At 46.8% G+C, this 13,594-nt stretch overlaps 2 protein-coding genes across 2 annotated transcripts; both read left to right on the top strand.

Moving 5' to 3' along the window:
* Positions 1–5,871: 5,871 nt before the first annotated feature.
* TREMEDRAFT_63659 (uncharacterized protein) lies at positions 5,872–6,727 on the top strand (the record flags this gene model as incomplete). The annotated part of the gene is made up of 4 exons (XM_007005805.1): positions 5,872–6,082; positions 6,218–6,343; positions 6,365–6,548; positions 6,643–6,727. The coding sequence occupies 4 exons, from the start codon at positions 5,872–5,874 to the stop codon at positions 6,725–6,727; spliced, it is 606 nt and encodes a 201-aa protein (XP_007005867.1).
* Positions 6,728–10,549: 3,822 nt separating this feature from the next.
* Positions 10,550–12,954, top strand: TREMEDRAFT_69393 (uncharacterized protein; the record flags this gene model as incomplete). The annotated part of the gene is made up of 7 exons (XM_007005891.1): positions 10,550–10,636; positions 11,132–11,203; positions 11,241–11,366; positions 11,500–11,660; positions 12,182–12,603; positions 12,694–12,771; positions 12,800–12,954. 7 exons carry the CDS (start codon positions 10,550–10,552, stop codon positions 12,952–12,954), a joined length of 1,101 nt encoding a protein of 366 aa, XP_007005953.1.
* Between the last annotated feature and the right edge of the window lie 640 nt (positions 12,955–13,594).

The following is a 13,594-nucleotide window of genomic DNA, read 5'->3' as shown; positions in this document are numbered from 1 at the left end:
GGCAAGGATGAAAGGAGGACGAACACAAGTAAATGACGGATTAATTTGTCTTTCAAATTCCGCGATCTTCAACTTGATCAACTTCCAAATCGAATTTTGACCACATCATATACATTTATTGTGAAAATCCAAGTTCATTCAACTCTTTCTCACCTTTTCCACGACTTTTTGATATTTTTCACATTTCTCGTAAGTCAATCATGGATCAGAGCTGCTTCTTCGTTCCCTATAAGACTAGTAAAGCTGAGTCGAATTGTTCTTCGTCCGACTCGACAACCTCTCATACAGTTTGGAGACCATGGGAGTATGACAATATGTCTCGTAAAGGATCTCGGCCCGAGACCAGTGTCCACCAACCCCGCCCTACAATGTACAGGCTGCAGGCCCCCTCCCCACAACTTAACTCATCACTGTCTGTCCCATGTTGTTCGTCATCATCGAGGAAACCGGGCCATGATGTGGATGACATAACCCAATCGTACAACATGGGAAAACTAAATTCCCCATCCTTTCCCTCGACTATTTACCAACCCCTGAGGACCTCCAAACACATTGTTGATCCTTCTGAACACCCATATAGTACTGCAAGGTCAGGGGCGAGGTCCCAGTCTGTGTTTCGGAAGGGAAATAATGATCTGAATGCTCCACAGATATTCAGTGCACCTACCTGGGTTCGCAAATACCGAGATAGTACTGTTATTGTCTCCCCCCAATTGAAGAAGAATGTAAGGATGGAGAGAATGGGTATAGATGTCAATCATAAACTGTTCAAGGAACTACAAACAAGAGCAGACCAACAGATGCAGCATAACAATCTACTTGATGCACTCACATCAATTTCAAGGCAATCTTCCTTGGACAGTACATTCATGCCTATTATATCCAGTCCCAAATCACAAACTACTGAGATCCCTCCTGATAGCTCAAGATGGAAGGGAGAAGAGACCCATGATCTTGTTGGAAATACATTTGACCAAAATATGTTCCGACAATCAACCTGTCCTGGATGGCTCTTCCGATGATTAATCCATTTGGAACCAAAGGGGACAATCTTAGTATGTCAGTGATGAATGCACCAATGACTTCTCGAGTGTTAATGCACATGATGCGTGACCTAAGACCTTGTTGACTCTTGTGGACATCATTTGACTTCTAGACTACAGAAGTTGAGGCCTATAGTCAATCCTGCAGGTCACTTCGATATGTGGAGTCGTTGACCAGGGGGAAGAGTGATCACCTCGCTTTAGTCATCCCTTCATTTATACTCATCAGACCTATGACTAAGCCAAACAAAATTGTCTTCTCACGCATAGGCGGCCATAGTCCCTGATTCATTTTGAAGGGAGGGGTCGGGGACACGATGAGAGACAGGTCTACACCGCTTTTTAACGTATGTGATTTCAATCCCTCCAAAGGATCCCCGATTTTCGAACCTCCAACTCTCCCATTGCCATATTGAGAAAGTTCTCACTCCACCGTGAGATCTCTGAGAAGAGGGTGAGACTAGTGGAGACGATGAAAGGTGCGAAATCAACGGAAAGCCGTGTTCAGATCGATCAGTGCTTAAAAACGCACGGAAAGTGAAATGTTTGATAATCCGTGAAAGGAGACTCTCAGTCCCCTCCATTTTGACGATTCTTGTTCCGCAGGAAGATGCTGTGTGGAGGGAGTAGCTAGAAGAATGGATCGGTCAGTAAATTGGAAATGCGCAGAATTTTCTCACGGGTGGTCCAGCTTATAAGGTGATGAGGAGTAGGTGATGTTTACCACTTACATCCCTCACCCGTACTCACATCAATTTACTGACCTATACAAGTAATCAGACCAAAGTCATCTCAGAGATCAAGCTATGTCAGAAAGTCAAGTTGAAGGGAAGAAGCACACTCAAGGTGCTGAGCAAGACAGTATCTCCACACATGCTTGTTCGGTACAATCAGCAGGGCACCCCGCACCCACATTAAGTAGCACCATCTCCGGTCAGGGAGAACCAAAGACTGCACCAATCACCACCCTCCAGACTGTTACTACTCAAGCATCATCAGCGTCTAACAGCCCTGACCTGTCCTCTTTGCCGAAAACACAGGCGCCCCCGGTTGAGGCCCTTGCAAGATCCTCACTTCCCATTTTTGCGCCTGCACCCTCTCGGTCACATGTGCCCCCCTGGGTGGATGAACAGAGCGAACCACGCCCTTGGGACCGTGTTAACAGGAACAGTTGCTCTAAAGATACTACTCAGTAACAACAACTCAAAGCAGCTCCATCAAACTTCATGGATTGGGATCGAGAAGGACGAGAACAGGAGGTAGTGCTGCAGTAGGGTGATACAATGCATGTCTCTGCGGCCGATAAGTCGGCCATACCCATTATGGGCGAGATTGCTACGTTGAAAACGCTACGGGAGCTACAAATGGGAGAACGTAAACGTGAGAACGAAGAGGAGCAGTGTGACGAATGGGTAGATCGCGCGTGTCAAGCCTCGTCTGGCCAAAGTCCGGTTGGAGTAACCTTTGGTGCTATAATGTTCCGTGTGATTTAAGTTTTGTGGTACGTTTTGAGTCTTGTCTCCGTTTGGGGTACAATGGCTATCCTGTTACTGAGTTCAGTTGATAAAATGGTTGTTTTCTCCATGCTGTCCACATCTGAGCTGTAGTTTTGATGCTGGTGGCCATCATTTTGATGTAGTAGTTTCTATGTGCTTCCTCAAAGTTGAAGCTTCCTGGGAGGAGACCTTGCCAGTACACTGTTCTCCTGTCTTTCCACAAGTTATTGTCTTGAAAGTACCCATAAATGAGCCTCCCAATTTCATCTTGTGGCTGTTTTAGGTCTTTTGTTATCCTAAGCGCTTCTATGAGCACCTCTTGTTCTATCGCATGCCGCCCTATGCATGTTACAAGTGTTGGAGTTCTAGGAATGCCACCTCACGGTCCCTTCGTAACATCGAAACTTTACATGTAGTACCTCTCTTTAGATCCATCGAATTGTCATTCTAACCACGAAGAGGTGGCGTTCATCCACATGTATTGATGGGCTTCCGCGGAGGCGGCAAGTTGTGAAGCAGGTAGGAAAGGGTTTCCCCTTTCGAGATTACCCCACTAGGGTTGCTCAAAGCGGTTCTTCACCTGTTCAAGTACTGTATGTACATGCGCTGTTAAGGATACTGCCCACCCTGGGAGAGAGGACAAAGGACAAGGGACAAGGACTAGGAGTGACAAGGAATATACTTAGATAACAAGACTGAGTCCAACAAGGAATGGGACTGTGACCCAAGGAATGTCTCTGGCTTGTCTAACAAGACTAGGAAGGACTTGGACTATAATTGTAACTGGACTGGACTGGAATGGATTGGACTCCAAAAGGGTGCCAATGGAAATGACTTTTGATCAAGAACTAAAGAAGACTACAAAGTACTAAGTAGGGTTTATATAGACAAATCAGGCTTTCTACCAGGTTGGACCGTCCTGCGTAGGAAAACACTGTAATCCTCGGTGTACCTATCATTTTCTAACTAGCAAAGACAGACTGCACACTATTCTTGGCGTGCTGCGTGTAATACGCTGTGGACTGCACAAGAAAGCACGCATCACGTCGTGAATCATATGTTTGCTCTGAATCCAACTGTACTGAAGTGTTGGGTCTCATGCCATACCAGGCATCATAACTGAAGATAACATAACTAACTAAAGGTTCAGGTCTCTTGCCTCAAAGGCATTAGAGCAAAACTAAAACATGTGGAAACTGATACTTGTGATTCATGACATGCGCGCTTGCAGCAGGATAGGGAAGGCATCACAGATACCTGTAGACACTATGTAGTACAATCAGCAAAATAACAAGTTTGTTGATTCTTCAATGTCATTATTGCTAACAGCTATGCAAAAGTGGGAACCTCCAATTGCATCTGTGCTGATTGTTCTAGTCCAACAATTCTTTGGCACCGTCACACTTCAACATCCCTGTAGGGAAAGGTGGGACTGTTGGAGTGGTGGTTGTTGGTAAGGAGCAATCCTGTTTTGGGTCATGGACATGATGTTGAAGTAGCATGGATCTTCTGATGGCCACAGTGACTCCTGTGACAGTCCCAAGTGCCACAGCTTCTGTGGGTCACGTGAGATGAGGAAAGGTCTTCATCACCCTTATTCAAGTGTTTTTGGACTTGATTACACCTCCTTTCCTGGTCCCCCAATGTAAAGCATGCATCAGAAACATTCTCACCACCTGACTCTCTAGCTCCCTGACTTCCCCTGACCCCCTAACATTGTTATGCATGATCAATAGCCCCCTAATTTGGTGCACCCGTGTTTACTGATAATTAGATGATAATACAGAGGGGAAAAAGAGCATGCATCAATTCTACATGTCTCTATACTTATCTGTTACGGGGTAACAATGAATCGAGAGAGATCCATTGAACTCAACAGATGAGGAAAGAGAACGGTGGGAGTTGGAGGCAGTGCTGCAGTAGATAGGGACGGGTTTTCCCTTTTTGAGATTTCCCCACTGGGTTTGCTCAAAAGGGTTTTTTACCTGTCTGAGTATGTACATAGACGCTTGCAGTAGGACTGAGAGAAGGACACGGATCCCTGTTGATAGTATATAGTACAATCAGTAAAGTACCAACTTTGCTGATTCTTCAATAACATTCTTTGGCTACATTGATTGCAGAGGAGACACAATTCATTGGCACCGAGACACCTAGATTTCTACGAGACTTCCATTGAGTTCGACCCAACCTGCGACCTAGTCATCGTGTTTCCAGTACCGTTACATTATCGCATTCCACTCACACGCAGTAAACCAGTGACGATTGAATAGAGTTCAGAGGATAAGTCGAACGGAGAAATAGTCGACGGAAGGGGTAATTATCTAACGGCGGTTCGGCCGTCCTGGCCCGATTCTATCGGCTAACAACCCGGTCCACCCTAACTTGGGGTGGTAAAAACAACCCTTCCCCAAGCCCGAAGACGTATCTAAGACCCAAATCTCAGAAAATGTGTATTTAAGTCCCAAAACGTTACGAAAAGCGTGATTAAGACCTTTCCTCCACGTGACACATACATACATACGTAGTATGATCCATATCCGCTGTCCATTGAAGGCTGTGTACGGATCATCAAAGTCGCAAAATCTCACGGATCAAGATCTGCATCTCCCCTCTTTCCTCAGCTTCTCCTAAAGTACCATCAGTAGTGATCTCTTTTGTCCTCTTTGTTTCCCACCTAAATACCTGGCAACCCTAAATCTGTGTTTCCCACGTTGATCGAATTCGACCCCCGACGATTGGACGGCTTCCATCCCTCCCTTGATCCGGGGTTTGGAGAAGCAGGACCCCTTCTCCTGTCCACATCCCAGTGGAACACATAAAGACTGAGAATTTCAGACCGTGACCTTAACAACTGTATTCCTCATGGCCAGTCAACAGACCACTGATAATTGGGGGAACACCACCACTCAAAGAAGACTCGATCCCTATTTGGGAAGGCACGGGGGCGAAGCTTCTGGGATCTACAGGATCGTTCCATCGTTGGGAATCAACATACACCAGCCAACCCTGTCTCACCGACTTTCGGTAGCGGACATTGGACTTGGGATGTAAACGTCATTACTGGAGAAACTGCACCACAATGTAGAGTGTATTTGGGGTCCACAGACACTCCAAGTACTCCCAAATTTGGAAGTGTGCCCCCTGAGCGCAATCTCAATCGTTCACTGGGCGTTGCTGGCCAACATCTGCCTCACCTGGATAACTCGTCAGGTCTTCAACGTTCCCTCACAGGCCCTGTCGTGCTGCCATATGAAGAGTGGCAGAAACGACACTCCCCGTTTCCATCTACAACCAGATTCACCCAGCTGACTGCTCCATGGCATGAGCCAATGGGTAGTGAAGGATCTCACCCCCCTTGTTTTTCGGATGATCCACGTGACCAATTGGCCTGGCTGGAATACATTGGTTTTTACCGTGAGGGCCCACTTCCCACCAATAACGCTGGACCTCCATGTCCCAAGCTCAGATTGCCGGGCGCTACTGTACCTCTATCACAGAATCACGGGTACCAAGAAACCCAAGATAGACGTGCCCGCCATCGTGAGCCTTGTCTTCCAGTGGGCCCTTGGAGCAACTGCTATCTCAGTTCTGGGCGCAAGGGTAAATCAAGTATATCATCCTTCAATGATAATTCCCACAGTTCCTCCCAGCCCTTCAACACTTCTGTTCAATCAGGCTCTGCATACACTGATGATGTGTTTGTCAACAAAGATTCAGCAGCACAGGACAGAGATCAACAACAATCAATGATAGGAACTAAAAGAAAGCTTTCATTATCTTTGCAACACTCTTCCTCAGAAAGTGAGTCAGACTCCTCTCCAGCTGCTAATGTGCAAGAGAGGTATAGTAATGCCCGGCGACGTTACATGGGCGACATCTTCAAGGGCACAAGAGTGGGAGTTTCAGGTGTTCTTCAAGAAGGTCGGCGCAACAGACCTTCCAGAGGAAACACCAATGGAAGGGGTTTGTCCCCACTCCGGAATCTAGTGTCCAATGATCCCCCCAAGTCCCGCCCCTCGACCCCTCTCACTGTTTCAGACTTGTAGTAGTCTTAGTGTTTGTGTTTGCAGTACAGTAATGCAGCCGTGCTCTGACTCAAGGTTATCTGATGGTGAGAAGCAGGAGGGTGCTGTTGGGGACACAGCCGGCGCTGGACCGTCTCCAGAGCTGCACGGACCTTGTTAGGGACCCAGCGGGAGACAGACCACTCTGTCATGAATGACACTATCAAATAATGACTTGTCATAATCACAAGTTCAAACCTCCACTCTCATATCTTCCTCTGCTCTCAAGCCTATTGGGCATAAACTCCAAGTCTATCTTTCCTCTGCTCTAAAGCCTCTCAGGCATCAACCCCAAGACTATCTTTCCTGTGCTCTCATGCCTGTAAGGCATAAGCTCCAAGTACTTCTCTAATTTCGCTTTCCTCTGTTCTGATGTCTTGTAAGGCATAATCTCTCAGTCTCTTGTTCTCGCAGCTCTTCTATGATCTGCATATTACCTCATTGACCACCTTTGACAAAGTCACCGACTCACGGTGCATCACGTAGGATATCATAGTAAGACGTAGGTAAACACAGATATGGCATTGTAGGATATCAGTGGTAATCGGTGGGATGCATGGCAATGCATGCAGGACAGTGCAGGACGGTTCAGAGCGCTCGTATTCCGCAGGTCTGCACGAGCCTCTTGGAAAAGGCTGATTTTCGTATTTAAACCCTATCTAGTGCTCTACTTTTCTTCTTCAGCAATGTATCTTTTCAATTCCCTTCCCCTCGTTTCATGAGTCACTCAGTTGGTTCTAACCCAACCTCTCAAACCCTCAGTATCCAAGGCATTCACCAAGGTCCACAAGCCAGAGACTAAACCCCTCAGTTCCCAAGGCAGTCCTTTGCTACCGCAGTCTACCCGCAGGCGTGACACACTCCGGAGTCAGACCCAATCAGACCAGATGGGAGATTTTCCACTTCAGAGTGGTCTGTCTCCCGCTGGATCCCTAACATACCGCTCCATGGACAACAACACCCCTGATTCTTCTCAGTCCTCGTCCAGACATGACCCCAATCAGTAAGGATATGGCTTCCCAGATCGTCATTCAAGTTCTAGACCTACCAAGGAAGTAGATCTTGTACAACTCCCTGTGTGAAATGACTGGTTGAGTCAATTTGCAATGTTCCCTCAAACGGCTCACATACTGTTTTGCAAGAATGGTACTTTCCTATCAATGTGTGTCTCCTGGGTCCGCGTGAACCAATGGTATGCACGAGTTCAACAGACAGTTCAAAGATAGGTGAAATTAGGAATGCAAATCCCTCTACCGGTATACAGAGGTCAGCAGGCTCTCCAAAAGAGTCTTTAACTCGAAGTCATCCAACTGATTATCTGCTTCATGATCAAGCTCTACTAACGGTCATGATGTCCTCCAACAAAGAGCCCAGAGCTTGGTCAGACACCACAGGTCCCACTCAACCATCTCCTTCTTGTTTACTGATAATTAGATGATGATACAGAGTGTTATGACCAGGTCATAACACCTCATCACAACAAGTCATGTGACTCCACACCCCTCATTGTGGAATTGTGCTAGTCATGTGACTCCACACACCTCATTGTGGAATTGTGCTAGTCATGTGACTCCACACACCTCATTGTGGAATTGTGCAAGTCATGTGACTCCACACACCTCATTGTGGAATTGTGCAAGTCATGTGACTCCACACGCCACATTGTGGATTGTGGGAATCAGTGTGAAAACATGTAATTCTGGAAGGTATATAAAGGCGGCGGAATGGGTATCTACTTTAACAAGAAAAACTATCTCAAAACACCTCACTTTTCCTCATTACCTCTCCGCTCTCCCCAAAGTCATCTTTGACCATAGACAGTGCAAGATCATCCTACGGGTGGCACTCCATCTATCATCAAGCCTGACTTTGGGTCTTCACTCCAAAGTCCCACCTTCCTTTGTATATAGTTCCTACTACTAGACACTCTTATACTTGATCTATATTTATTACCTCCTTCCTACTCGATACATCTTCTGTCAACCTTTGCACCAGCCCTACGGTCTACTCCCGCCAGTCTTAGACCAAGCTTGCTGTAAACTTCTGCTGTCCACCCTGTCTCCACATCCCGACAACCTTTTGCTGGGGACAGGTCTTAACACAGAGGGGAAAAAGAGCATGCATCAATTCTACATGTCTCTATACTTATCACATTCCACTCACACACAGTAAACCAGAGACGGTCAAATAGAGTTCAGAGGATAAGTTGAAAGGAGAAATATTCGACAGAAGGGGTAATTATCTAACGGCGGTTCAAACTATTAATCACAGGTTTCATCTCTCAAAACAGTGTGGATGACTCAACTGAGAGTACCAGAAGGAAAACCACTCTACTAAGCATAATTAGCCTATATTTGAACCTCTCAAACCTCTACCAAACCCGCAGGACTGAACCAGGTATTTTTGGGTCAAAATTGGCATAATGTGGGCGCCTAAGAAACACCCTCTGAACCCCCTGAAAGATCAGTGCACATCTGAACTGCATGGGAAAGTTTCAGGTATTAAAGGATCACATTTCATGGATCCTTTATCCGTGTTTCTTCTCATGAAGTCAACCATTGATGAAAACTGTCACGAACTACGTCGCAACACCTCAATTATCCCACCAACAACAACCCTCCTTTGACCATCAAAACCCCTATCATGTCCTAACCTCTTCATCCTACACGTAACTCAGGACATCTGAGACCAACTACGGCAAAGTACAATGGGAGAATAAGGTATACGAGGGTCTGGAGCATAAGAACGGCAAAGTGCAGCGAAGCTACGTGGGGTTAGGCTGAGTAGGGACAATGGAAGCAGAAGTACGGCGAAGTTAGACGGAGTTAGGCTGAGTGGGGACAATGGGAGCAGAAGTGCGGCGATGTGAGGTGGAGTTAGCCAAAGGAGGAGAAGGATGGCTGGGGACTCAGGGAAGTTGGACAAAGTGCGTTGAAGTACATCTAAGCGCGAGAGGGTTGGGTGAACGTCTAGGAGGAGTAGATAATATTAGCTGAGAAGATTGCTGAAGTTCTTCAGTGATCTTTGATTGTTGTCAGTAGTAAAAGATTGATAGAGATAGCTACATTCAAATCAAGATACATTGCCATCAGTAAAAGAAATCAGAGTAACTACGTCGAAGTACGCCGTAGTCACAGTCCTTTCGACGTCTGCGCCCTCCTGGTTGGGTGAGACATCAACTTTGAAGCGTCCAGTTAGCCCTGGTTCGTTGACCGTTGGTCTGATAGAGAGAAGTTGTTCGACAGCCGTGACAAAAAGATCTGTTTTGGGGGCTTCCAGGATGATTCAGAGCCTTCTGTAAAGTTGGTTAAAATGCTGTTTGTGATACGGGGTTTCCTCAGAGTTTGCCCCCAGGAAGTAGGAGAGGAGAGGAAGGAGTTTTAGGCTCAGTTTGGGGTACTTTGTCTATAAATAAAGGTCCTAGCTCTCTGTTTCTTTCTCTGTCTCTCTGATCAATTGACATCTTTGATTCTAGCTGTCTACTCTACTCTTAGACACATGGCGTTTGAAGGCACACAATGTTCGGGAAGAAAATTGTCATATTGTGATGTATCTTTCATTCATCTTAACATCTTCATGTGAACAGCTATGGACACAGCAATTGCCTACAAGCTTGCCAACCCTTCCAAAAGCCTTTGTAAAGTTGCAGGTTGCTATGAGGTCTCTCATGTCACTCTCCATGACCGTTTGAACAACAAACATGCACCTCCCGGTACCCTCATCCCCCGCAACCTCTCCATCATCCTGTTACGACCCTGTCACTCTACAACCTATTTGACATCATCGCCTACTTCGACAGGCTCGTAACACCTACAACACCTTACAACATCTCTTTGATCTATCGCTCCACAACTCGCTACATCCTTCATACTTCACCACCCTGGTGTCACCGTTGTCACCTCGACATCACCCCAACATCACCCCAACATCACCCCGCACCACTATGGTACAGTACGAGCCATGGTGGCACCACTACGAGACAGCCCGCGCCACACTGGAGGAGCCTGACGTCACCTTGACGCCATTATGGGTCAGACTGACACCACCTTGGGTCAGGCTGACACCACCTTGGGTCAGGCTGACGCCACTATGGATCAGACTGGGTCAGCACGGATCAGCATGGGACAGGACCATTCAGGCTGGCGTCAGGATGACGCCGCCCGGAGAGGTGGCGCTACACCGGGGGACCAAATGATGGATATATAAGGAGCACATTCTGTCTTGATCCTCTTCAAGGATCAATCTATCATAAGTTACATTTAGTTACAATAGTCTTCCATAGGCCTTCCATAGTCTTGACATACATCTTCGGTCTACTTTGCTTCGCTCGCCGACACTTCGGGATCCTTCGAGCATACCTTCGGTCACATCGCCACTTTGACCACACCTTTTGATCTTCGACCACGCAAGTCTAGTGGTTGTGCAACTTCGCCTCCGCACAACCCAAGCTCGACGATTACGACTTCCGCCCGTCTACTCGTCTCTGGCCCCAAGGCCTGCCAGGTTCGAGTCGTAACACATCCAGGAAGAAGCCCTCATTGCTAAAATCAATGAGTATACTGCCAGAGGTACCCTTCTTACTCCTAAACATGTTGGTGTTTTTGCCCAGGCACTCTGCAATCATTGACTTAGAGTTAACTGGACATCTACCTTCCTACGCCGACATAAGGATCAGGGTTGCATCAAAATTTTACTGTGTACAAGAAGTAGCAAGGCTCAGAGTGGATACGCCAGAGAATAGGATTGCTTTTCTAACCCTTGTGAGTTTCTCTAACACAGTTAGGTTGAAAGCTCACCACAAAAGGCAAGAGAAACATTTGATGCTGGTCAATATCATCCTGAGAATGTGTATAACGTTGACAAAGTTGCATTTGACCTTGCTGGTGGACGAAGGAACGAAGGACACAAAGAGTTGCACCTCAAGAGGCTCCTATCAAGTCACAAGCAGCCCTTTCCACCGATACTCACATCAGTGTCATCACAACCAATCCCACTTCTGATGCCCCAGTACCACCCTTCCTCAGCCATCCTGGCAAACATCTCATGTCTGATTGGTTCAGAGTACAACAGAATACTCAAATTCAGCAAGCTGTAGTAACTGATAGTAGATATATCAATTGTTACGGAGTAACAACGAATCGAGAGAACTCCATCGAGTTTGACGGATTAGGAAAGAGAACAGCGGGAATTGGAGGCAGTGCCGCAGTAGATAGGGACGGGTTTTCCCTTTTCGAGATTTCCCCACTGGGTTTGCTTAAAAGCGGTTTTTACCTGTCCAAGTATGTACATAGACGCTTGCAGTAGGAACTGAGAGGAGGACACAGATACCTGGAGACAGTATATAGTACAATCAGACCAACTTTGCTGATTCTTCAATATCATTCTTTGGCTACATTGATTGCAGAGGAGACACGATCCACCTACTAGCACCAGAGATACATAGACTTCCACGAGAGTTCCATCGAGTTCGACCCAACCTGCGACTTAGTCATCGTGTTTACAGTACCTTTATATCAATTCCTTTACAATGATTCAATGGTTGACCGGCTGTTTTGACCCATACACCGTGGAAAAGGGCCAATGGACATCCCCGTTTGCTCATCCTTAACGGTCATGACTGTCACACCTTGGTTGCCTTTCTAGATGCTTGCTGGGAACTCAATATCACCTGTCTTGTCCTCCCTGCTCATTTATCCCAAGTTTTCCAGCCACTAGATGTGAATTTCTTCCGAATACTCAAAGAGACATACAACGACCAGATTGACACCTATCAACTTAGCACCAATGAACACCACATCCCCAAACCATTCTTTTATTGCTGGCATCTACCAGCCTGGCTTAGAACTACAACTACACACCAAATTCAGACAGCCTGGGCCAAATCCTACCTCTTTCCCCTCACACAAATCAATGTAGGACTCCGTGAGGCTCGTCCAGCCACACCTCCTGCTCGAATTATCCCTTCAACTGAACCTATCACTCCCACAACTACTACTAGTCTCTCTGCTCTTGATTGAGCTATAAGACGTGGCAAGATTACTCCTGGAAAGACATCAAGAAAGACAAGAAGCAGACTTGAACGATCAGTGGCAGAGAAGGCACTGCATGAGAAGGATGAAGCGCTCTGGAAAGCATCAGAACAGTTAGACAGGGCAGCTAGGGGTAGTAAGAAGAGACAAAAGATTTGACCAAGCATACCAAGAAAGTCATGCAGAAAAACTAGCAGAGAGGCGAGAGACAGAAACAGCAAAGAGGGAAGGGAGGAAGTGTGCAGCTCAATCGGCTAAGAACACACACGCTTCAAAGTCTGGGAAGGAGTGCAGTGCAGGTCCGTCTAGGAGTGTGTGAGATTTGAGGACCGGAGAATAGATACATGTAGAGATGTGAAATGTTTTGTGACCAGGTATCTATAAATGAAAGATGTTTGAACATTGCGTGTGTTCAAGGCTCGCGTGTCCACGAGTAACTTACTGTCACGAACTACGTCATAACATCCCTGACACCGCCATCACCGACCCTCCTTTCACGATCACCAACCTTCCTTTTGTCATCACCAACCTCCACTCGAACCACTGAGACGGACTACGGCGAAGTTACGAGAACCACGGGGGTATTATTTGTCACGATAACCCTGCCTAGCGGAGAACTACGGCGAAGTTAGGGGAAGGGAACCAAGGGGGAGCAGAGCAGGGGAAGTTAGGCGGAGTTAGTCAAAGTGAGTGGAGTAGGATCTTGGGGATATGGCGAGGTACGGCGAGGTTGAACGAAGAGGACTGAGCGTGAGGCAGTGCAGGAGTTGAGGGACGTTCTATGAGAAGTGAGGAGTAGTATAGATAGGTTACAGGTCGCTGAATGTCACGAACTACGTCGTGACACCTCGATTATTCCACCAACAACGACCCTCCGTTGACCATCAAAACCCCATCACGACTCAAACCTCTTTACTCTACACGTAACTCAGGACCTCTGAGACCAAGTACGGCGAAGT

Source organism: Tremella mesenterica, assembly GCF_000271645.1.
Source record: "Tremella mesenterica DSM 1558 unplaced genomic scaffold TREMEscaffold_8, whole genome shotgun sequence".
Lineage (NCBI taxonomy): Eukaryota > Fungi > Basidiomycota > Tremellomycetes > Tremellales > Tremellaceae > Tremella > Tremella mesenterica.
The sequence above is the reverse complement of the archived record's forward strand: the minus strand, read 5'-3'. Positions and strand labels throughout refer to the sequence as shown.